The sequence below is a fragment of the Exophiala xenobiotica genome, assembly GCF_000835505.1.
Source record: "Exophiala xenobiotica strain CBS 118157 unplaced genomic scaffold supercont1.7, whole genome shotgun sequence".
Classification (NCBI taxonomy): Eukaryota; Fungi; Ascomycota; class Eurotiomycetes; order Chaetothyriales; family Herpotrichiellaceae; genus Exophiala; species Exophiala xenobiotica.
Genome location: NW_013562488.1, coordinates 1,332,608 through 1,354,185, shown reverse-complemented (window position 1 = coordinate 1,354,185; position 21,578 = coordinate 1,332,608). Strand labels below are relative to the sequence as shown.

General features: G+C 51.2%; 11 protein-coding genes across 12 annotated transcripts; 5 read left to right on the top strand and 6 right to left on the bottom strand.

Annotated features, from left to right (window-relative positions):
* The first annotated feature begins 149 nt into the window (after nt 1-149).
* Nucleotides 150-2,498, top strand: PV05_11196 (uncharacterized protein). Its single transcript, XM_013454654.1, has 3 exons — nt 150-530; nt 581-2,017; nt 2,068-2,498. Exons 1-3 carry the CDS (start codon nt 235-237, stop codon nt 2,159-2,161), a joined length of 1,827 nt encoding a protein of 608 aa, XP_013310108.1. The 5' UTR covers nt 150-234; the 3' UTR covers nt 2,162-2,498.
* Nucleotides 2,476-4,091, top strand: PV05_11195 (uncharacterized protein). The gene has a single exon (XM_013454653.1). The coding sequence runs from the start codon at nt 2,812-2,814 to the stop codon at nt 3,817-3,819; it is 1,008 nt and encodes a 335-aa protein (XP_013310107.1). The 5' UTR covers nt 2,476-2,811; the 3' UTR covers nt 3,820-4,091.
* An 80-nt stretch (nt 4,092-4,171) lies between these two features.
* Nucleotides 4,172-5,563, bottom strand: PV05_11194 (uncharacterized protein; the record flags this gene model as incomplete). Its single annotated transcript, XM_013454652.1, has 3 exons — nt 4,172-4,515; nt 4,564-5,086; nt 5,135-5,563. 3 exons carry the CDS (start codon nt 5,561-5,563, stop codon nt 4,172-4,174), a joined length of 1,296 nt encoding a protein of 431 aa, XP_013310106.1.
* Nucleotides 5,463-8,179, top strand: PV05_11193. 2 transcript variants are annotated; one of them, XM_013454651.1, is made up of 6 exons: nt 5,463-5,933; nt 6,173-6,540; nt 6,607-7,113; nt 7,163-7,768; nt 7,819-7,901; nt 7,964-8,179. In XM_013454651.1, exons 2-6 carry the CDS (start codon nt 6,352-6,354, stop codon nt 8,121-8,123), a joined length of 1,545 nt encoding a protein of 514 aa, XP_013310105.1. In that variant the 5' UTR covers nt 5,463-5,933; nt 6,173-6,351; the 3' UTR covers nt 8,124-8,179. The 2 variants fall into 2 exon arrangements, with proteins under 2 accessions (XP_013310105.1, XP_013310104.1); XM_013454650.1 differs by having other exon boundaries at nt 7,163-7,901.
* Nucleotides 8,180-8,233: 54 nt separating this feature from the next.
* PV05_11192 (uncharacterized protein) lies at nt 8,234-9,224 on the bottom strand (the record flags this gene model as incomplete). Its single annotated transcript, XM_013454649.1, has 2 exons — nt 8,985-9,224; nt 8,234-8,934 (listed from the first exon to the last, which is right to left on the bottom strand). The coding sequence occupies exons 1-2, from the start codon at nt 9,025-9,027 to the stop codon at nt 8,234-8,236; spliced, it is 744 nt and encodes a 247-aa protein (XP_013310103.1). The 5' UTR covers nt 9,028-9,224.
* A 769-nt stretch (nt 9,225-9,993) lies between these two features.
* Nucleotides 9,994-11,682, top strand: PV05_11191 (uncharacterized protein). The gene has a single exon (XM_013454648.1). It carries the CDS (start codon nt 10,262-10,264, stop codon nt 11,384-11,386), a length of 1,125 nt encoding a protein of 374 aa, XP_013310102.1. The 5' UTR covers nt 9,994-10,261; the 3' UTR covers nt 11,387-11,682.
* Nucleotides 11,683-12,082: 400 nt separating this feature from the next.
* Nucleotides 12,083-12,397, bottom strand: PV05_11190 (uncharacterized protein; the record flags this gene model as incomplete). The annotated part of the gene is made up of 1 exon (XM_013454647.1): nt 12,083-12,397. One exon carries the CDS (start codon nt 12,395-12,397, stop codon nt 12,083-12,085), a length of 315 nt encoding a protein of 104 aa, XP_013310101.1.
* Nucleotides 12,398-13,245: 848 nt separating this feature from the next.
* Nucleotides 13,246-14,844, bottom strand: PV05_11189 (uncharacterized protein; the record flags this gene model as incomplete). The annotated part of the gene is made up of 1 exon (XM_013454646.1): nt 13,246-14,844. The coding sequence occupies one exon, from the start codon at nt 14,842-14,844 to the stop codon at nt 13,246-13,248; it is 1,599 nt and encodes a 532-aa protein (XP_013310100.1).
* Nucleotides 14,845-15,087: 243 nt separating this feature from the next.
* On the bottom strand, nt 15,088-16,952 carry PV05_11188 (uncharacterized protein). The gene is made up of 2 exons (XM_013454645.1): nt 16,266-16,952; nt 15,088-16,210 (listed from the first exon to the last, which is right to left on the bottom strand). Exons 1-2 carry the CDS (start codon nt 16,857-16,859, stop codon nt 15,791-15,793), a joined length of 1,014 nt encoding a protein of 337 aa, XP_013310099.1. The 5' UTR covers nt 16,860-16,952; the 3' UTR covers nt 15,088-15,790.
* Nucleotides 16,953-17,108: 156 nt separating this feature from the next.
* On the top strand, nt 17,109-18,258 carry PV05_11187 (PHD finger-like domain-containing protein 5B). The gene has a single exon (XM_013454644.1). It carries the CDS (start codon nt 17,226-17,228, stop codon nt 17,556-17,558), a length of 333 nt encoding a protein of 110 aa, XP_013310098.1. The 5' UTR covers nt 17,109-17,225; the 3' UTR covers nt 17,559-18,258.
* PV05_11186 (uncharacterized protein) lies at nt 18,163-19,917 on the bottom strand. Its single transcript, XM_013454643.1, has 2 exons — nt 19,639-19,917; nt 18,163-19,575 (listed from the first exon to the last, which is right to left on the bottom strand). The coding sequence occupies exons 1-2, from the start codon at nt 19,655-19,657 to the stop codon at nt 18,473-18,475; spliced, it is 1,122 nt and encodes a 373-aa protein (XP_013310097.1). The 5' UTR covers nt 19,658-19,917; the 3' UTR covers nt 18,163-18,472.
* Between the last annotated feature and the right edge of the window lie 1,661 nt (nt 19,918-21,578).

The following is a 21,578-nucleotide window of genomic DNA, read 5'->3' as shown; positions in this document are numbered from 1 at the left end:
AGTCGAATTGATCTCCGCCTGGGTCGAGGTCTATGATTTGGGAGCGCTTACGTCAGCATTGTTAGATTTCATGCAAAGCGGCGATGGCGCTAAGGCAGCACTTTACGCCCAGACGCGTGTTTTCACAGAACGCGTCGTGGTGGGGTTCTCAGGCAGTTTACACATTGCCACAGGCACTTCAACAATTCTCAACATCACGAAGCGATTGTCTGATCCTCGACCACACTGGCAATCATGAGTTCCAACCCTGCTGCTGCGCTGCAGCGCATTGATGCCGGCTCTTTGCGAGACATTTCCGAAGACAACCCCAACCGTGTCCAGCAACCTGTTATGCAATGCGTTCAGATCAAGCCCATTGCCGCCACGACCGGAGGCGTCGAGCGCAACAGAGTGATACTGAGTGATACGAGAAACTACATTCAGTCAATGTTGGCTGTACACCTGAACCACCTTGTTGAAGAGAAGATCTTGCGGAGGGGGGTGCTCGTTCAACTCCTCGCTTATTCCGCAAACAAGGTCAAGGCAAAGCGGTAAGTGTTGCAGGCCCTATCGTGACTCCATCTCTAATGAACGCTTCTAGTATCCTCATTGTCACGGAGATAAAAGTCCTCGAAGAGTTCGGCGAACACGAGAAATTGGGCGACCCCAAAGCCTTGGAATTAAAAGTCGAAGACGAAGAGAAGCCCGCCCCTAATGCCATCTCAAGCAATGGCTTTTATGGTGTCAAACAAGAATCGCAGAAACAGGGCAGACCCATGCCGAGCCATACCAGACCATCCTCCTCGATGGCCCATGCGAACATCTACCCCATCGAAGCCATCTCCCCATACTCAAACAAGTGGACAATCAAAGCTCGGTGCACAAGCAAGTCGGACATCAAGACATGGCACAACCGCAACGGCGAAGGAAAACTGTTCAGCGTCAATCTGCTGGACGAGAGTGGCGAAATTCGTGCTACTGGTTTCAACGATCAATGTGACCAGCTGTATGACTTGTTCCAAGAAGGGAGTGTTTACTACATCTCCAGCCCTTGCCGGGTAACATTTGCAAAGAAACAGTTCTCAAATCTGCCCAATGACTATGAATTGCACTTCGAGAAAGATTCGACCGTGGAAAAGGCTGAAGAACAAGACGATGTGCCTCAAGTTCGCTACAACTTCACCGGCATTGCAGATCTTCAATCTGTGGAGAAGGATACCACAATCGACGTTATTGGTGTTTTGAAGGATGTCGGAGAGACCTCGCAGATCACCTCAAAGACAACCAGCAAACCCTATGATAAGCGAGAGCTCACCCTTGTGGACGACACGGGTTACTCTGTGCGTCTGACAGTATGGGGTAAGGTGGCATCATCTTTCGACATCCCACCTGAATCAGTCGTTGCATTCAAAGGCGTCAAAGTGTCGGACTTTGGAGGACGAAGTCTAAGTCTGCTGAGTTCTGGCTCGGTCACGGCCAATCCTGACATGCCCGAGGCACACAAACTGAAGGGTTGGTTTGAAGAACAAGGCAGATCTGGTAACTTCACCACACACGCCAATGTCCAGGGCACTGTCTCTGCTGGTGGTGGCCGAAGTGACCCCTTCAAGACCATTTCACAGGTCAAGGAAGAGCAACTCGGAATGTCCGAGACCCCAGACTTCTTCGCTGTCAAAGCATCGACACAGTACATCAAGCAAGACAATTTCTGCTATCCTTCGTGTCTATCCGAAGGCTGCAACAAGAAAGTTGTCGAGATCGATCCTGGTCAGTGGCGCTGCGAACGATGTGACAAGACCCACGACCGACCCGAGTACCGCTACATCATGTCCGTCAACATTAGCGACCATACCGGTCAACTGTGGGTAAGCTGCTTCGATGAGACTGGTAGACAGATGATGGGAAAGAGCGCGGATGAACTGATGGAGATCAAAGAAGTTGACGAGAAAGCGTTGACAGAGATCTTTTCGGATGCAAATTGCAGGACATGGAATTGGAAGTGCAAAGCCAAACTAGACAATTTCCAGGAGCAGCAACGGTAGGTAACCCCTTGGGAGGGATACAAGATTGTGAACTGACTTCATACAGGGTCCGGTACCAGGTTACTTCGGCGTCGGCGCTGAACTTTGTGACGGAGTCGCAGAAGTTGATTGAGTTGATCAAGCAGTATGGCACGGATTGAAATGCACACTTGCAGGTAGCGGAAGCAGGCAGAGTCAGTTGCGGCGAAACTTGAAGTGCGGGATGAACATCGTTCCATGTTCAAGGGGCGCAGGTGTTCATGTCCGCCGGACTACAGAGATTGTTCTGGCCTGGTAATGTCTCTTTGTAACGTGGCAGTGGTCTCAGAGATGGAGCTGCTTAGTCAATTATGTGTACGGGTATGATACGAATTGCTGTTGCTGGTGAGATTTAGTGGTTGTTGCGTCATCACCACATGAGATGAGCCGAAAACCGAAATGGAGTTCTCGCAAGTTCTAATACACAGAATAACAGAACAACAGTCAGTAATCTTGAACAAACACTTGTCAACTTCCCTCAGTATCAATAGTGTACATAACGGCCGTAGGTAGATTAATCGCCCAAGCTGGAGCTGGAGTTGGAGCGGAGGGAACATTCTCCGGCATCCAACAAACCACATTAGAAATCACTCGGAATCAGAGCTTTCGGCTATTTGCCCGACACGGATCCCCGAACACATTCTCCTACTCTCGGTCACCAGCACCATCCGGACTAGATTTTACCAGATTGAAACGATCAACGAGACTTCACAGCTTCTCGACCACGAGACAGACGCAAACACCCTCCAAAAGACAACAAGCAACAGCAAGCATGCCTACCATGCGTGCGGTCGATATCAAAGGCGGCAAAGGCCCCATCGATTCCATGTACATCAACAGTGAAATACCTAAGCCTGTCCCCAAGGGCAGCCAGGCGCTCGTCAAAGTCAGATATTTCGGCTTGAATCGTATGGACCTCCTACAGCGCGAAGGTCTTTATCCATTGCCTCCACAGGCCGGACCGATCATGGGCGTCGAATTCTCCGGGGTGATCGAGTCTTTCGGCTCTGAGCCCGAAGCCGGGTTCAATGTCGGCGACGAGGTCTTCGGGCTCGCCTACGGTGGCGCATACGCAGAGTATATCGCTGTCAGCACGCACATGCTTATACACAAACCTAAGGAACTCAGCTGGGAAGAAGCCGCGGGTATCCCGGAGACGTGGATCACCGCCACACAAGCGCTTTATTTGGTCGGCGAGTTCAAGCCGGGTATGAGCGTGTTGTGGCATGCTGGCGCCAGCAGCGTCAGTATTGCGGGCATACAGCTTGCGAAAGCGGACGGTGCGAGCGCGGTGTATGTCACGGCCAGCACACAGGAGAAGATTGACTTCTGTAAGAGTCTCGGCGCAACCGAGGGCTTTAGTTACAAGGAAGGCAACTGGGCGGAGGCGTTGTTGAAGTACACTGACGGCAAGGGGGTGGATTTGATTGTAGATTTCATTGGGGCAGGGTATTTCAGTCAGAATCTCGATGCGGCGGCAAGGGATGGGCATATTGTCAACCTGGGCACTATGGGTGGGGCGGTAGTCAAGGGAGATGTCGATGTTAGTAGGATCCTGAGGAAGAGGTTACGCATCGAAGGGAGCACGTTGAGGAGCAGAGACGAGATATATCAGGGGAAATTGAGAGATATGCTGGTTGAACATGCCCTGCCGAGGTTTGTGAAGGGCGAGTTCAAGGTGCCTATCCATAAGGTGTACCAGATGGAGGAGATTAAGGAGGCACATAAATTGCTGGAGTCCAACAAGACGATGGGGAAAGTTATTTGTAAGGTGAATTGAAGGGGATATAGCGTGGAAGAACCCATGGTTGGCAGGACGGGGAGGATGTCTTCAGTGCAAAGGTGCAACGGGACGAGAGGGGGAAATGTCTTCTCGAGGCATTTCAGAGTCGACGATTTGTGTTGACGTCCACTGATATATATTTGCTACCATGAGGGAGGAAAAGAAAGACTTTGGCTGATACCGAAGGTGAGAAGCCAGGACCATCATGGACTAAAGATTGATGTTGCCATGGAGTCTCAAAGGTCCGCGGTAGCTAAACTTTTTCGCACTTGAGCCGTCTGGCCCGTCTGGTGGACCAACGCCCAGAACATGACCCGGACTAACAGTGTCAGGCGCACATACAGACCACCTAGACTGCCCCCGGCTCCTTCAGCTCCTTCAGCGTATCCTCGTACTCGGCATCAATATCATCGGTCCAAACCCATCGCATTCGGTTAATGACACGCTTATGGATTTCCGGCACACATTGGTCAAAAGGTAGATCCTTCATGATATCCGCCTGAGCTTGATAAACCTCGACAGCGTCTCGGGATGTTCGCTGAACTTTCTGGGCTCGTGGGAGCCGCACACCTTGGTACAGAGCCATCCAAGGCTCGAGGCCGTGTTCTCTTGAAGAAGGTGAAGCTCTGAAGTAGTCCTGCAGCGCGCGGCCTAAAATATACCCGTCCTCAATCGCCTGGCCAGCACCAGCGCCTTGATTGCTTGTCAGCACAATAAACACCAAAATATGCAAGGACTGACCTTGATGAGGCGTCATGGCGTGAGCGGCGTCTCCAAGCAGCACAACCTTGCCTCCCAGATATACCCACTGATCCAGCGGTTTTCGATCATTTATCAGCCATTTTGATGGTTGCTCTGGCATGAGCCGAATGATCCTCTGGACTTTTTCTTCAAATCCTTCGAAAGCCTCAAACACGTCCTCTCTCTTACCGACCGCTGTCCAGCTTTCCCTTAGATCGCCCAGATTCTCTTCGTCCTCGGCGACAAAGGCAACAATGTTCAGTGTCTTGTTCTGCGAGATCGGAAAGCAAAGGAAATGCCTGTTCTTTCCCAACCATGTTACCGAATACGTCTCGAACCCCCACCAGTCCTCGATTTCTGATATGGGCACCAATCCGCGATATGCGATTCTTCCACTATACTCGGGATTATCCCTGGTAAATTGCGCCCTGACAGCAGAATGTATGCCGTCACAACCAATGACCAGATTTGCCTTCGCCTTTGTTCCATCCTCAAATTCGATCAGAACCTGGTCTCCCTCCTCCTGTACATCATATCAGCTCGCCACATCTGATGTCTTTGACTGGCATACCGTAAGTTTCCGACATCGCTTGTTGGTATGGAGTCTGGCCGCGTTCCTCTCCTTTACGGTGTCGACCAGCAAATCGAGAAATTCTGCTCTGTGCACCGGCAATTGCTTGACTTGGTCTGTATCTACAGATGGTACTGTCACGACATCAGTACCGTCGTCAAATTTGCGAAAGGTGATCCAAATGCCGCTCCTCCTGCCTGCAATCTTTGATACAGTGTCACCGAGGCCTATCTTATGGAGCAACTTGGCAGCATTGACACCGATGCCGACTCCGGCGCCGATTTCTTTGTATTGCGGTGCTTGCTCATAGATGTCTATATCGAGTGCACTCCCACAATGGTGGCTAAGGGAGAGAGCCGTGCAGAGCCCACCAATGCCGCCTCCAATTATGGCGACACTCAAAGCAGGGTGGTAGATGGATGCAGGCATTTTCAGGTGATTGCTGCATCAGATACTCGAGCGTCAGACGACTCAAGTCTTTGGCTCACATGCAGGAAAGAACATACCAATTTGTTTCGAAATATTCCTAGAAGACCTTGGTAGGCGCGTCACCAAGTATCATTCGCAACTCATAATCACTTTTAACGAGAAGTCCGGCGAATCTGGCCCGCGGCCTCTGTTCGAAGGTGGTCTTCTTTCTCGGCTTGAAGTCCCCTGGGTATGCTGGAAAAGCAGTCTCTCGCTCAGGGAATGCTCTCAATGCCGTGGACACAGTTGGTTTTCCGTGATATTTACTCTACGGATTACAAAATGGACTCTTTGTGCGTGAAGCAGCTGAGTTATGGTTACAATTACCGCGGTAAGTCCTCCCGCCCACCACAAGCAAAAATGTCGCTCTTCTTCCCCGTGCTGCTCCCCTCAATGACTGAGCAGAGTCTGCCTTTCCACAGCAAGTGCCGAGCTCGTCAGCCGCGGCTGCGAACCGCAGAAGAGGATGTACTGTACGATGCATACCCCGATTCTCCACGCTATACCCCAATATAGCCATCTACTTGCAACTACCGACTGTGCAGATCTTCATTCTCATTACTTCTCTAGGCAGGTGCTACAGTTCTGCTTAGTTGTGCTCCGCGTTCTGCTGGACCGCGGCGCTTCATGGCTGCGGAGGAGACATCAATGGCTTCCTGCTAGACATTTGCCGACCTCCTCACTTGTGCAAGAAGCCTTGCTTTCTGTTGACCTGGAACTCTCATTCTATTGAATTCATACGAAACACTATGGACGCTACACAGAGCAAGGCTGAGGTTGTGCACATGGAGCAAGACAAGAGGGCTGCTCGAGATGCCGCGGACAAGGTTGAAGAAGCTCGTGAACTCGAGAGAGAAGACGGTACATCAACACTCAAGCTCGACAAGCATGGTCTCCCCCTTGTACCGCAACCGACCGAGCGCAAGGACGATCCACTGGTATGTACTGCGGTTGCGAAGCCTGCTGGAGCACGGCCTTGTTACTCGTATGCTGATCAAGTATAGAACTGGTCACCATTGCTCAAGTTGTTCGTCCTCTTGCAAGTCAGTTGGTTGGCTTTCCTCGGACCAATGGCTGGTGCAATTGTCAACCCAGCCTTCGTGCCGCTCAGCAAGGAGTTCGACATCACTGTCGTCCAAGCTTCTTACGAGCTTACAGTGTATATTGTTTTTGCAGGCATAGGACCTTTACTCACAGTGCCACTTGCCAACGTTTATGGTCGAAGGCCAGTCTACATTTGTGGCAATCTTCTGGCGGCCGTGACCAATATCGCTGCAGGATATTGTACCACATGGCCAGGGATCATTGCGACCCGTGTGTTTAATGGCATTGGCGCTGGGAGTCCGACCGCTATCGGGGCAGCAACTATATGCGACCTATATTTCCTGCACGAGCGTGGCTTTTATATGGGCATCTTCACTTTTTTTCTCACCAACGGACCTCACGCCGCCTCCTTGTTCGGCGGGTTTATAGCCCAGAAACTGGGTTGGAGATGGTGTTTCCTAATTCCAGTAAGTCCGACGTGGTGGTGGCTATGACATCTTCTAATGGACTTTGTAGGGCTACATCCAGCTTGGTACATTGGTACTCACCCTCATTTGCCTACCAGAAACGCTCTATTCACGTCGGTCCGTTACCGGCCGACGTGAGCAATCCATGATGGATCGGCTTCTCTTCAGGCATTCGGGCTTGCAGAACCGCAAGCTGCATTTCGGAGACTTTCTCAGGCCGTTCTACATGTTGAAGTACCTCTCCATTGTGATTCCAGGTCTTTACTATATGACAGCCTTTGGGTTCGGATCGGTCATGTTCGCTGCAACTGGATCGAGTCTATTCCACTCATTATACCACTTCAATGTCGCGCAGACTGGGATGCTCCTTAGCATACCGCTTCTCATAGGCTGTCTACTCGGCGAAATGAGCGCAGGATGGCTCACAGATTGGATGGTATACCGATACGCCAAAAGCCACGGGGGTCGGCGGGAGCCAGAACCACGCATCAACATGGTCGTGCTGGCTGTCCTGTGTCCGATCGGAATCATCATCGATGGCGTTTGTTTGTCGCACTACAAGACCGTCTCCTGGGTGGGCGCGGCATTTGGCATGGGCATTGCAAACTTCGGCCTGCAGATTGCAACCACAGTCACGTACACTTACTGCACGGATGTATGTGACAACATCCCATTTGCGAAGGATTAACACTGACATCGGTGCAGTGTTATAAACCCCAGAGTTCAGAGATATCCAGCATTCTGAACGTCTTTCGCAACATCTTCTCCATGACGATCTCTTTCTACGCGTGGGTAACCCTATTTTCCCGACTTTCTTGACAACCAAGATACTGACACTTCTGTTTAAAAGTATCCCATTTGGGGAAAAGGTCGAGTATCAGTACGCATGGCTGACTTTTGCCTTGATTCATGTTGCTTTCCTGGTTCCAATGGTTGTGCTTCGGTTCAAAGGCATTCAATGGAGGAACAGTGCTTGGCAGAAACCTCCGACGTTCCACAACGATATCTGAGATCATCAATCCTATATTGCTAGTTTTCTGCGGCTTAGTTAGCGATTGTTCGTAATGCAACAGCTGAATTATCTATCTCATTCAATTGCCCCCCGAGGTCACTAGGCAAGCTAAGCTCTTGTGGTATAACGACCTTCGTGTGACTCATATGAACCTTGACCGTTCTCAGAATCGTCGCTACCATTCAGCACTCGCCGCTTCTCCAATACACCCGGATGTCCTGGACCCTCGCGAGGTGCTCTGATCTCGAAGTAGGTTATCACACAAACATATGCCAACCAAATGACTCCGCTGAAAACCCCATATGCAATGTAGTCTCCGCTTCCGGCATTCGAAGAAAGCTTCAGACCCAGTCCACCATTGACCATACCCAACGTTATCAGGATTCGGCCGAGCCACATATGTGCAGCGGCCAGAGTCGTACGGCGTTGATGTTTCTGGAACAAGACAAAGTGGTTAACAAAAGCCATAATTATCTGGAGCCAGATGACACTGAATATGACCAGTCCAATGATCGGGTGGTAGGTGTTCAAGCTGTCTGTGACTCGAGCCATCCATATGCCCATCCCCATCGCTGCAGTGAAAACAATGGTCGAGAATCCTTGAACGGCAGCATGGAGCCAGATGGTGTTCGGGCCGGACATCATGCGCATCAGCACGGCTCCCAGAGGGAAGAAGACGACCCAGGATACGCTGGCAAGCACGGCGTGGGCAACAACGACTCTGTGATAATACGCAGGAGGTCCATCGCCGCCACTATCGTTGCCAGAGCCCCCGTCACCGCCGGCGTCCTGAGCGTATGAAAGAGAGGCTGCGGCGGTTAGGCACGAGACGAGATGAATCGGCATAGAGGTAACTTACCGCAAAGCGCCAAGAGCGTCCAGAAAAGTTGGGAGCCAGACATATTGACTTTCGGCCGGGATGTTTTGTCGACGAATTTTGGCTTATGATGATTGTCATTGATGCGGTTCTCCTAATTATATAGATGTCGTTTGAACAGATCTGATTCATTCGAGTCATGACGTTCATTGGGAAGCCGCGGGCGATGGCCAGACTCGTAGGACTTGATGTTTTGGATCCTCGATAGTTGGAAACTCTTCATCATGACTAATGACGACCTTGTGCGAGTCTGTGCTTGATGACACGGGGCAGCTGGAGGGCAACGAATATATAACCGTGAGTGACATTCATAACCCTCAGGACGAGGCTCCACGGACCTCGTCAGATCTGCAACAATTTGAATAGCGCCGGCGATCTCCAGATTTGGATGTGATGCTCGTGTCCGATCGGTATGTGGGACAGGGGAATTCGATGTAAGTCATGACGAGCTCGATGGCTCATATCCAATCATGTCGAATGAGGATGTCTCGGGCACGAGAGGATCTTATATCACTCACAAGGATGCAATGCTTTTTCTCTGAACACCTTCTCTTTGGGAAGGTGGAAGGATGGTGGAAGCCAAAAGCTGTCATGACACAGGTACTCGAACGCGTGAAACCCTTGCAGTCCAGGTCTGTCTGAATTGATGCCTCCAACGTCTGACAACGAAGCAAGACTCTGTGAAGAGCTGGTGTTTCAGCCCTGTGATCCTCGAACCGTGAACGGCACCTAGGTGAACGGCACAGACAAGGACGCCTGTTGAACGCATGCGTGGCAGGGTCTTTTGGAAAGGACTCACCATCTCGTGTCTCTCGTTCATATTACGAGGTATCAGTCAATTGAGATTCAGAAGATGATTGCTGATTGGTGGTTGTCGGGGTGATTTGACTAGACTTGATTTGGAATCGTGGTAAATAAATTGACGTCATACCACTTCGATTTCTTTGGTGTCTCATCGGCGCAGTGAATTGTGAATTGAAGCCCAGCCACCATCTCTGCCAGCCTCCAACAAAGTGACCAGCCAACACAACCACTCTGCGAAATTTCTGCCTGCTGTCAAACGTGAGTCTTTCTTCTACTCAAATCTGCTCAGTCCTCTGACAATTGTCAAAACCTCCCTGTGCAGCAAAGAAGCTCGAGCCAACCACGCTACGACCATATTGTGTCCTTACACTTCTCAATCCCATCCGTGCACTGAGCAATTCACTCGGATTGATCGAAGCACCAGACTAAGGAGCATTGTGCTCCTCTTTGCCTCCATGGCACCAGTCTCCTCTTTGAACAAGTACCTCGACTTCGATGACCTCAAGTATTCCTCCCTCGAACTCGATGCTCGGTCTCCTGAGGAATTGGCAAGAACCTCTTTGAACAGACGCAATGTGATTGACAATCCTTTCATTCCGCGGAACGATGACTCCAACCCTATCCTCTCTCCTATGGAGAGCTTCAAAGTCCTTACAGCAAGAGACGCAAAGTCAACAGACAAATTCAACCCAGGGCAAGGCTCAGTGGATCCAGAAGACATCAACATGAAAGGCCTCCAGGCATTGTTTGCCATCATTGGAGTTTCGTTCGTCCTCGGTGCAATCTGGTTCTTCTTTTGGGCCAAGAATGGCGGCTTTAAATGGCGCAAGGGCGACTGGGAAGAGTACAAATCCACTGTCCTGCGACGCAAAGGTCCCAATGGCACCACCCTCAGTAACGCCACAAAGAGCACGATCCTCGGTGGTGGAAGCGTTGTTGGAGACGGCTATTCGGACAAGGACACTGCCACTAATACCGACGCAATGACTGAGACCATGACGGACCTATCCTCTGAAGCACCCATCCTCAAGGAGAAGCCGTCCAAGAAGAATAAAGCCACCAAAGAGACGGCCAAAGAACGGAAGCTCCGCCAAATCAACGAGGCAAGCTGGGAAGGAGGTCATGACAACGACGTCCGGAATTATCGACACGAGAAGCCTGCACGGGTCGGCGGCCTCAACAAGGACTCTGACGCTCAGTTCTACGGTACCGATTATACGGCGACAGAGCGCAGCGCGAGCGACATGAACAGCAACTACAGTTACACTTCACCTCAGGGTCCCCAATCTCGCCAGTCCAGCCCCGACAAGCGCCAGAGCCGTCGCGACTTCTCGTACGGACAAGAAAATGCATTCAGCGCTGCCCCTTCTGTTCCTCGTCCAGCACGATATCATTCACCTAACAAGAACGCCAGTCCACAGCGACCCATTCGAACTGTGCCCGGCTCCTTCACCCAGCCTTTGGACTTTGACGTGCAGAGTCAACATACAAAAACCTACCACCATCACATTCCAGGGCTAGGTGGGCAGGGAAAGGCAGGTGGATATCGACGGGACAGAGGGGATAGTCTCGACGACTAGATCATCTTGGTTGAGTGAGTCGACTTGCAAGCTTGAGCGGATGCAGAACCAAACACACGAAATGGACGTGAAAGTGACGACCAAATTGTATATCACTATTAAGCGCATCAAACAGACATGGCGTGAGGGCGTACAGGTTATGGACGGGAACTGGGAATAACCAGTGATGAATCTGTCTGGCTTGCCTCCCTACGGGAAAAAGGGAAAAGGAAGAGATCCTCGGGAATAGAATAGCTCGAAAGGCATGGGCCAAAGCATGCTTTGCAAGTAGACAATGATCAGTATTGAAGGCTTGATTTCCAGCAGCATCTTCTTTTCCATTTAAGGATTCGTCAGGCTCATGACCCGTATGGCGCTATGAGTCTTAACTCGCCTCAGCGCGTTCTACAGAGGCGTCGCGGCATAGACCCGGGAGCGTAGGACGTGTCGAAGTCGTCCCGATATCACAACAAAACCAGCCATGAACGAGGATTCTGAACATCACTTTCATTGGCAGACTATCAACGTTGAACACTAACCACTTGCGCCTAGCCATTCATCTGAATTGAATGTACGGAGTACTGTACCGTATCAAACAGACCGAGGCTTTGACACCAAAGGCATCTGTTGCACGACCTGATCTCGGGAGAAGGTTCGGTCCAAGTACAGTACACTCCTGATGGGGAACTCCCTTCGAGGACTGTCGTCGCATCACTCCTAGATGGCCTTGACCTTAGCGGTCCTGCTGTTCTTCCCATCGGTGCCTTTCATCTTCTTCGTGCCGGCCGCCTTCTTGCCGGGCTTTCGTTCGACCGTGCCAACGGCCTTGTCGACTGCGCCCTCGACCTTGTCCTTGAGATTGGACTTCCTCTTGTGACTTGTTGCTGGAGCGCGCTTCTTGGTGACACCAGCGCCAGCCGTGCTCTTCTTGGTAGTCGTGCCAGTGGTCTTGCGCTTGCGCACTGGTTCGGTGGAGATGGGTGCGAAGACTCGAGGCTTCGCATTCCCAGTAGCGCCGCGTGTTTGGGCCATTGTTGACTCGTTGAATTTGGTTATGGAACGTACGTGCTTCGTAGGGTACGAAGAACAGGGAGACGACGACTAAACGCTTGAATTTGTCAGCTTTTATACTTGGAGTTGGGCAAACAGTCGTTGACACGGACGAGGCGGGGAAACGGCGACGCGGTCAGTAGGAGTGAGATATGGCCACAACTTCACGTAGGGGCGTCGGATAGAGGTGATATGGACAAGAGTGATGGGTTATATGCTCGCGACAACACAGGTTTCGCGAAATTGATAGAAAAGGGAGTGTGGAGGGCGATAGGCAGGCAACAACGTAGAAGTGGCAGAGCAATGGGTGTGATGAGAACGGAAAAAATGTTTACGTACCTTGCGATCGAGCTGTCGCAGAATTTCAAGAAATTGCTGATAGGTAAATAACACCTATGCGACCGATTTCCAAAACAAATTGGACCAGGAGAAGGTGTTGTGGTGGAATGATAAATGGAAATGTTGAGTTGGTTGAGGTTGGGTGAAAGTTCGCCTTTTGAGCCAACGCCAGCTCAGCTCGCTGGATGATCACATCTCGAAACAACAACAACACCTCCTCCTTTGTCAGCCACCACAACACTTCTTGATTTGTATTTTTTGGGACGCAATTGTATCCTTCATCTTTCTGGCTTCCCGTCTTGGTTGTATTTGATGCATCTGGATAATTCATTCAATAGGCCAGGATGCCAGGATCAGGTCGTGGCCAGTAAGCGCCCGACCAGTGTGGCGCTTGTCACGCAAGCCATCGCTCGCGTCGCGTTTTGACTTGCGGCAGTCCAAGGTGATCGCATGCGTCGTTTTGCATCGTCGACAGTAGTCAGACTTACTCTCTAGTCGTACCAGTCTTTCAGTGCTCGGTCATCCTGTACTGGACCGCCTGCAAGCTGCAATGCGTTTCGCACTTCCCACTCAAATTCGGCAAGCGCTCTTAACTCAGATCCCACAAAGAGAAATCCAATGAGCCCATCCACGGTCCCGGCCATCAATCCCAGACTGCTCAGGAGGATCAATAGGAAAGAGACGAAGTTCCGTGGCGACCACCAGACCGCAACAAAGCACCCAATCGAGACCAATGCAGATCCAACAAAATGCAAACACCGATATCGTCGCTGCTTTCTTTCCCGAAGATTGTACTTATGTATCATGGCTAGAATATCATGGTAGAAATCTTGTCCAACATACTGGTGCGTAGGTTGTTGGGATATCGCGGCTTTAAAATCCTTGTCTTCAAAATCGGCCATTTCAAGGTTCGGATCTTCGGTCTGCGTATCATGCAGTGCTCCGTGAATTTCCAGTCCAGCAGGAGTCGGTGGGCTGGTCTGCGACCTTTCTATGTTGGCATACACAGCAAAGTGATCACTCAACGAACACAGCAGCTTCGGATGCCGTTCAGTGAGAACCACCTTCACATCGGCGACTTTCCACCCATTGCCGACGCCATTGAAGAAAATGTAGTCCAGACGATATGAATTGGGATCTGGATCGGTGGCTGCAATATGTTTGTCGTGCCCCCTCTCCAGTCGTTTTTGATCTTCCTTGCTCCAACGCCACGTGTTGAAGATGGAGTCACACGTGTGACCATGGTCTCGAAGAATGCTAGCCACGTCCGAGACAGGATGCTCTTTCACACGCTTCCTGCGCTCAACCTCTGGCAGGTGGTGGCTTTTGCCAATGCTGCTTCCCGGCTTGACCACTCGCCATACATCCTTGACGCCACCTCGACTTTCAATCAGGACATGGGCAAAACTCAACGGTACCATGTTGAAGTCGCCGAGCCCAAGAACGAGACTGCCTCGGTCTGAAGCTGCACGCATGAGTTTCGCCATCTCCCATGCTTGAGCTGTCCGATGACAGATGTAGCTGTCGTTTGGCTCCCGATCATAAGGTGCATGTAAATGTGTATTGAAGACCTCAATCATTTGTCCATCTGACATTTGTATTTGAGCACATGCTACACCCTTTCCAACAAACCAGTCCCCTCTGAAGAACGCGGTAGGACGACCATTTAGCGAATACCGGAACATAGACGAGTCGCTGATCGGCCAGCGACTGAAAACAGCCAAACCTCCACCAAAGATGCCGGAGTGATAGAATTTTGCATACGGCAGTATAGATCTCGTCCGATCTCGGATTGCTAGATAGTCGCCAAATGTCCAGCATTCTTGCAGGCCAACAATATCGAGTTGAGGAGAATGACTGGCAATACGGTTTCCTATTTCGGATAGTCTTTCTGTCCGGTGTTTGGAGAGATATTTGAGCCCCCAGCAGTTCAAGGTGAGGACGTTGATCGACGTGGGCCCCGATTCTTCGGATTTCTGTCGGATAACGGTTTCCATTTCGTAGTCCAGATCGTGATATAGCAGAGGCTCCCTAGTAGATTTGTCCGGTTGACTGTTTTTGCCAAGCTTTTGTAAAAAAGAAGCATTCATCAGATTTGAAGATCAAAGGAAAAGAAGAGGAGAAGGCTGCAGGCTACGACGCAGTGGAAGACTAAAAGATAGAAATACAGCAATCGCAAAAATAATGTGATTTCATGTGAGCATGCTAAATGTTGATGGAGAGAAAAAGAAACAATGAAATCGAAAGACCGCATAATGACGAGGTGAGCTGATTACATAAGACAAAATACACTAATCCAGTATTGGTCTAGCATGCGATACGAAGTACGACGAGGCTGCGCCCCTCAATTAATCGATTGTTTGCGAGCGAAGGATTTTCTCCGTGTTGCTTGCATATGCCCTGCTAGAAGTCTCAGGAAGGCTAGGCCGCCTCAGTCTAGCCAACGCATGCAAATTCAATGGTTATGCCACCACATCTGGTTGCAAAATAAAGAGTCGGAGATAACGGTTCCGATCGCTCATTCCATCCAGCCTTCCATGAAGACGCCCTTCTCCTGTGCCCAGAGGCCTGGAGATGTCAACCGATAGGGTTCTCTTCATGCTCTGACTAACGACTTGAATGTCTTGATATGGGCGAGTGGTATTATCATGATCCAAACTCTTTCTCCGCGTTTCGGGGCTGACGATCACGTCCTCTGAAGCGATTAGTTCTTGATTCCAGCAAACCGTTATCCAAAAGCTCCAGCGCCCGCTCAAAGCGGATGATCCTGCACAAGGCGCAAGTAATGTACTTGCCGCCGGCATCAGAAAGAGCCCTGTACCGCAGCCGGGATAAGGCGTATCGTCTTCGTCATACAGGCTTGACAGCGCAACTGACGAGCACCAAGCACAATCTGTAAATGAATGCCAAACAGGACAGAGTTGGCGTGTCGCTGCATTCTCTTGCTCCGAAGACGATGGCCCGAGCGCTGAGCCTTCATAACATGATGTATCCCAGAAAAAACTGTTCTATCACAGGTTCCGCCCGAGAGTGCAACTAGTAGATGACATCGTCTTCTTGCCCAAGTTCAAGCTCTTCACCGCCGTGATCGTCATCCTTACTGACTGGCCTTTGCGTCTCATCTTTGGCTTTCCGTTCAGGAACTCTCTCCGCGTCTGAGCTCACACCAGTTTGCACCGTCGTGGACTCGTCCTCTCGCTCGGAAGATTTGGGCTCATTGCCCGTTGAAGTCGATGGCTTGTCTTCATTTGATGTTCCATTGGCATAGTCTGTTTGCCGCGTTTGGTCATTTTCAGCATCCATATCGCGGTCGTGCTTGCATTCTGGAGAGTTCAGGCCGGGTCTGCGCTTCACCTCGGATTCGGCTATCTCGCGACGGATCGTCTCTTCTGCTTCATCGATTTGGCGCTTGATGGTCTCTTCCTCTTGTTCTCGAACTTCCCAAGGCTTATAGTACTGTGTCGCCAAGTCAGCTTAAGATTATACTCCATGTCTTGTCTGATAGACTTACCAACGGTGGCTCCGCTTTGGTCTTTAGAAAGCGTGCAGTTGCCCTCATGTTTCTGTGCCTGATTTTCATACCCTCCTCTTCCCATCGTCGTTGTTCACCTTGTCTGACACGATCCAGTTCCTCCTTCTTTCTTCGGGCGTTATCTACCAACTCTTCATTTTCCCTTTTCAATCGTTCTCGTTGTCGGTTCTCAATCTCCTCCCTCCTCGAATTGCGTACAAACGCAGCATTTGAGCCGGCGGCTGATTTAGAAGGGCGTGACGACTGCGACAGGGTGCCCAGTAGGGCACCAAATAGGCGACGATTGCGCGACTTATCCTGCTCAACGTTCAACGAGGATTTCCTCCGACTCGTGTCTGGCTGGCCTGGAGGGGACATAGCCTCTGCGCCATTACGAGTTGTGGGCGGAGAATGGGTGCGCGAAGCAGAAGACGGTGAGTCTGCGGCACCGTTCGAGGCTGGCGCATCCAGCCGAGGTCGTTTACTTGATTCGGAGGATACAGATGACTGACGACGCTTGCGAGACGTGGTTTGCTCTGGAGATTCGGTTTGGGACTGAGGTTCGTCCGGGATTGCGACAGCAGAGGAGATCATCTTTCCACGGTGCTGTCGCCAGTATGGATAAGTAATAACACAATTCCTAGATCACAGACTCGGACGACATATCCTGGAATGATAATGCTATGTGTACACGATGTCCATCTTCAGCCTCGAATCGGGTGAAGAAAAGCTCCGCAAACTGGGCCGGAGCACGTGCTTTTCCTCGTTTTGCGGAGGAGGCGCAAGGCTTAGAAATTCTCTCGCAAGGCTGACCTGCTCATTCCATTCTTTTCTACACGGTCCGTCGGGATCACAAAGTATCTCTTCTCGACAGCCTCAATCTTCCTCCTTCACCAATTCAACGCACTCCGATATCTCAGAAAATCTAGACAACGCATACTACAGTCCTTCTATCTCAAAATGTCTCGCCACCACCCCGATCTCGTCATGTGCCGAAAAGCACCAGGCATCTCTATCGGCCGGCTCTGCGACAAGTGCGACGGCAAGTGTCCGGTTTGCGATTCCTACGTTCGACCGACAACTCTAGCGCGCATTTGCGACGAGTGCTCGTTCGGTAACTATCAAAACAAATGCATCGTCTGCGGCGGCGAGGGCATCAGTGACGCCTTTTACTGCTTTGAATGCACAAGACTGGAAAAAGACCGCGACGGGTGTCCGAAGATCATCAATCTGGGTTCGTCGCGGACGGATTTGTTCTACCAGAAGAAGAATTTCAGGAACCAGCAATATTGAGACCAGGCTGCATCTGAGTAGACGATCCTGATAAGAGACGAAGAGGATGACAGCTGTCGCGCACCAGGGAAGTCAGGATTGAGCCGGTGCGCCGTTCGACTTTCCTCCCACGAGTAACGCGTGCCGGTCACGGCAACAGACGTCAGTGAAGTCGCATGTGAGAGGCTGATCTCCCGTGGAAGGCGGCTGAGGTTCCGAATCAATGTGGGCAAATAATCCAAGAGGCAGAGCGAGGAAAATGTCGCAGAGAGGATCCAGCCCTGATCCGAAGCACCAGCCTGCGATCTAACCAGATAACACCGGAAATCAAGGTGCGAACTTGAAGTCTACCAGACACACAGATACCACCCGAAATGCCCAAAGATGGACATGGTCGACAAGCACTCCATTCTGTTGATGACGCCAGGTGGCCAAAGTGGTCAAATGGAAAAGCGTGTGAATGAAGCCAGTTCTTGCCTCATAATCGCGCGGTTGATTTGTGGTAAACGAAGAGTGGAAAGAGTCTGCTCACCAATTTTGCAACGCATGTCCAGTATGGCGAAATCCAGCGGCAGCTTTTAGTCGAACTACAGACGAGCTGTGCAGCCGTTTGTCGATGAAGAAATGGAGTTGCATGGATTGTTCATGGCCCTAAGGCTAGGACGACGTGTGCTAGGTAGCAATATCAGAGTTAGAAGCTCAGTACTGCTTCATTCCGCTTGCACTGCTTTTTCATTGTTTCTTGAGGCCGTCACAGGTCTTCCCCATTCTTTCCATCGCTATGCAATGCCGACTGGCTCCCGGCCTTTTCTCAGTAGACTTGTCATGCTGGACATGAATTCAATTCCATGCTGTCATGCGCCACTCCCAGCCTTCACGCAACTCATTCAAGTCATCACATCCCTTCCTTTTGAGGTAGACTTTGCTGCCTACCCCTATCGCTTGCCCGGCCTCTTGGGCCTGGCAAACCCACCTCTACTAGGCGTCGCAGTCCCGGACCCGGGCGCGCTCTCCTCACCCTCTGCCGCGTCTCCTCCAGCACTCTCCCTGACCAAATCGCGCACCTCCTCCTCCAGCCGCGCACTCACCTCGTCGGGGTCGCCGGCCTCCAACCTCTTGAGAACCTTCACCCCTTCCCCCTCGGCGATATGCAGCAGCCCGCGCCTTGAACTCGCATAGACCATGCGTTCCTTGACCTTACTCGACCCGGGACACACATAGATGAACACCACGCCACTGCCCACGCTGTAAAATGTATAACTCGGCCTGTGCCCCGGAATCATGCCGGCCACATCGCCCACGCTCACACCCTCCTGCCTGCCCAAAAGTGTCAGCGTCTCACTAGACACTTCAATGCCCATCTGCACCACCAGTCCACTCGCGCCAGCCGCCACATCGCCCAACGCCGCCCTGGCGTCGTCGTCAATCTTCATCACAACACCGCTCCTTGCCGCGCCCGTCCCGTCCCTGGCGCCGATGACCCCACCACTGCCGGCCTCGCCCATCAAATCCCGTCCGCGCGTGCCATGTCGTTCCTCCTCCTCGGCGCGCTTGACGGCTTGTAACTCCCTCTCCTCAGTACTCAGTAATCCCGGATCCTGCTGTCCCTGTCCTGCTCCTGCAGAGGCCCAGCCGCCGGCACGCTCGTCCCACTGCGCCGGCTCAAGCACCTCCTCCCTCTCCGTCAGGAACACCGTCTCACTGAACTTCTCACTGCCAAGTTCCCTGACCAGCGTTGCGCGTGTCGATGCAAACAGCGTCTTCTGCCGGACAGGTGCGCGAGAAGGGATATATGTCACCGCCACCAGTTCCGACTGGGCCTGGATGGTCGGTGCGCGGCGGAGAAGGAGGTACAATGGTGTTGTAGGTGTGAGGAGGCTGTCGAGACCGGAGACGGACGAGGAGAGTGTTGAAGAACCGGATGGGAAGGGGATAGAGGACAAAGGAGTGAGGGATTCGGAGGTTATTGAGACTGGAAGGCAGAATGCAGATGTGTCGGAGGTAAAGGTTGTGAAGGCATCGTGGAGTTCGGCGGATGCTTTCAAGGGGTAGTGTCAGCCATGGGTCGAGATAATGGCCTTAGTGAGGGTGCAAAGAATACCTGTTATTCCGGACTGCATTGTGAAAGGTGTATGCCTAGTAAAAGGAAGTACTGGTGGTCTGGCAACTATTGGTGTTTGTGAAGACCGAGTCTGGCTTCAATTGATTTGGGTGTCGTAGCTGGTAGAGGACTCGAGGGAAATGTTCGATGGATCTGCTGCGAGATAAGGAGTAGCGGGCAACAAGGGCTATTTATACGCGATAGCTCATTATGCTGTCTTCAAATCTCAATGCCAATAGAATATCGGCCGAGAGGGTACATGCAATGAAGCGTTGTAACTTAGGTGGAATGCCGTCACAACGAGGCTGATTACGACTCGACGAATAGCGGGCACAGCGCGGGGTCTGCAGCCTGGTTAACGAACAGTTCCGGCGGATTAAATCTACACATGGGGTCAATAGAACTTTTTCAGATTCTCAGATTTTCAGATTTTCAGATTTTGAACTGGCGGCCACCACAGAAGGAAGTACACAAGCCCTTCCCTGGCCTTGCACTGCCACACCCAAACCTGACTTCACAACTTCACACGAAGGAGAAAGCACTGGAACATTGTCAAGAGTGTCTGTAGATTTTGCTTCAACCATAATCAACCTGTTGTCGCTGGTCTTCATAGTCTCTCTCGCTGTTTGGTACCACCCAAGCATCTTGCACCGTCTCCCCCGCCTTTGACTGAAGTGGTTCTGTTGAGGAATGGTAGGTTCTTTGTGCACGATGGACGATAGCCATCATCTGGGCAAGCTTTTGACCAAACATTTCCTCCATGGTATCCTGCAAGGATCGACAGCGAGCATGCAAAAGTATTTACCACGCGAAAAGCTGTCTCTGCAAAAAGAGATATATATGAGGCGATTCCAGTTATGGACTTCAGAGGGATGGCATACCTGGGAGATTGTTCTTGCAATATTGGACTGGCTGACACGAAAGTAGGACATGCTCGAGTCCTCTGTCTTGCCACAGACTGTCACAATATAGCGCCGACGACGAAACCCTTGGATGTCGGGCTGTTTGCTTGAACACTCCACCCACAGTCGCAGATGCAATTGAAGCCACTCTTGAAGGTTTCGTCTTGGTGCTGCGTACTCACAGTATATCTGATTCCGAGCACTCAAAGATTACTCGAGAAGGTAAGATATCGTCGATTGGTACTGTGGCAAGAACACAGAAATGCAATTGAATTGATGTGAGAGCTGTAATATCATTACTGAACGAGTGCTCTCATGAATTAGTATAGCCTGGCGAGGGAAGAGCATGAGCGAAAATGTGAAGTGAAGAAAACGTGGCCCCAGACTGCGCTGCGCTCAAGTCTCAAATACAATTCTGTTCTCTCATCTTTCTTCCTTTCTCTCTTTCTTCGGACCACAGAAGAATTCTGTAAGTGCACCTCTTCCTCCTGTTCAGCACTGTTCGCGTCCTCTCACCGTCTGTTTGCACTGTATCTCTATCGTGTGAAGCCTTTACCTGCACCTCATCGAAGCACATCAGTCCCAAGCCGGCCACTACCTCGTCTCAATCCAATGCTACCAAGCCCGATAGCAGCACTTCCTGGTCTGCAACACTGTTCGCTACCCAGAGCATCTCTGCGTTCTGGCCCCAGCTCTCTGTCGAAGCTCCGAAGCATATCACCAGGATGGCCACCACTCACACAAGGCGACCCTTGCCCAGCTCTCCTTGCCCAGCTCTCCTTGCCCAGCTCTCCTTGCCCAGCTCTCTTCCTCCACAACCATCCGCGATACACCACAGCTTGTTTGCTGGAATCTTCTATCCTCACTTTCTTGAAGCGACCTTCAACTCCCCGAAGCAGAACACTTCCAAAACCCACGATCAAATGTGAGTTTCCAGGCTTTCGCTTGTAGGCCGTTGAAGCAGCAGTCGGACCTCGCATTGAACAGGAGGCCATCCTGCCACATAAATTGTCCTCTCTACTGTTTGTCGTCGAATGG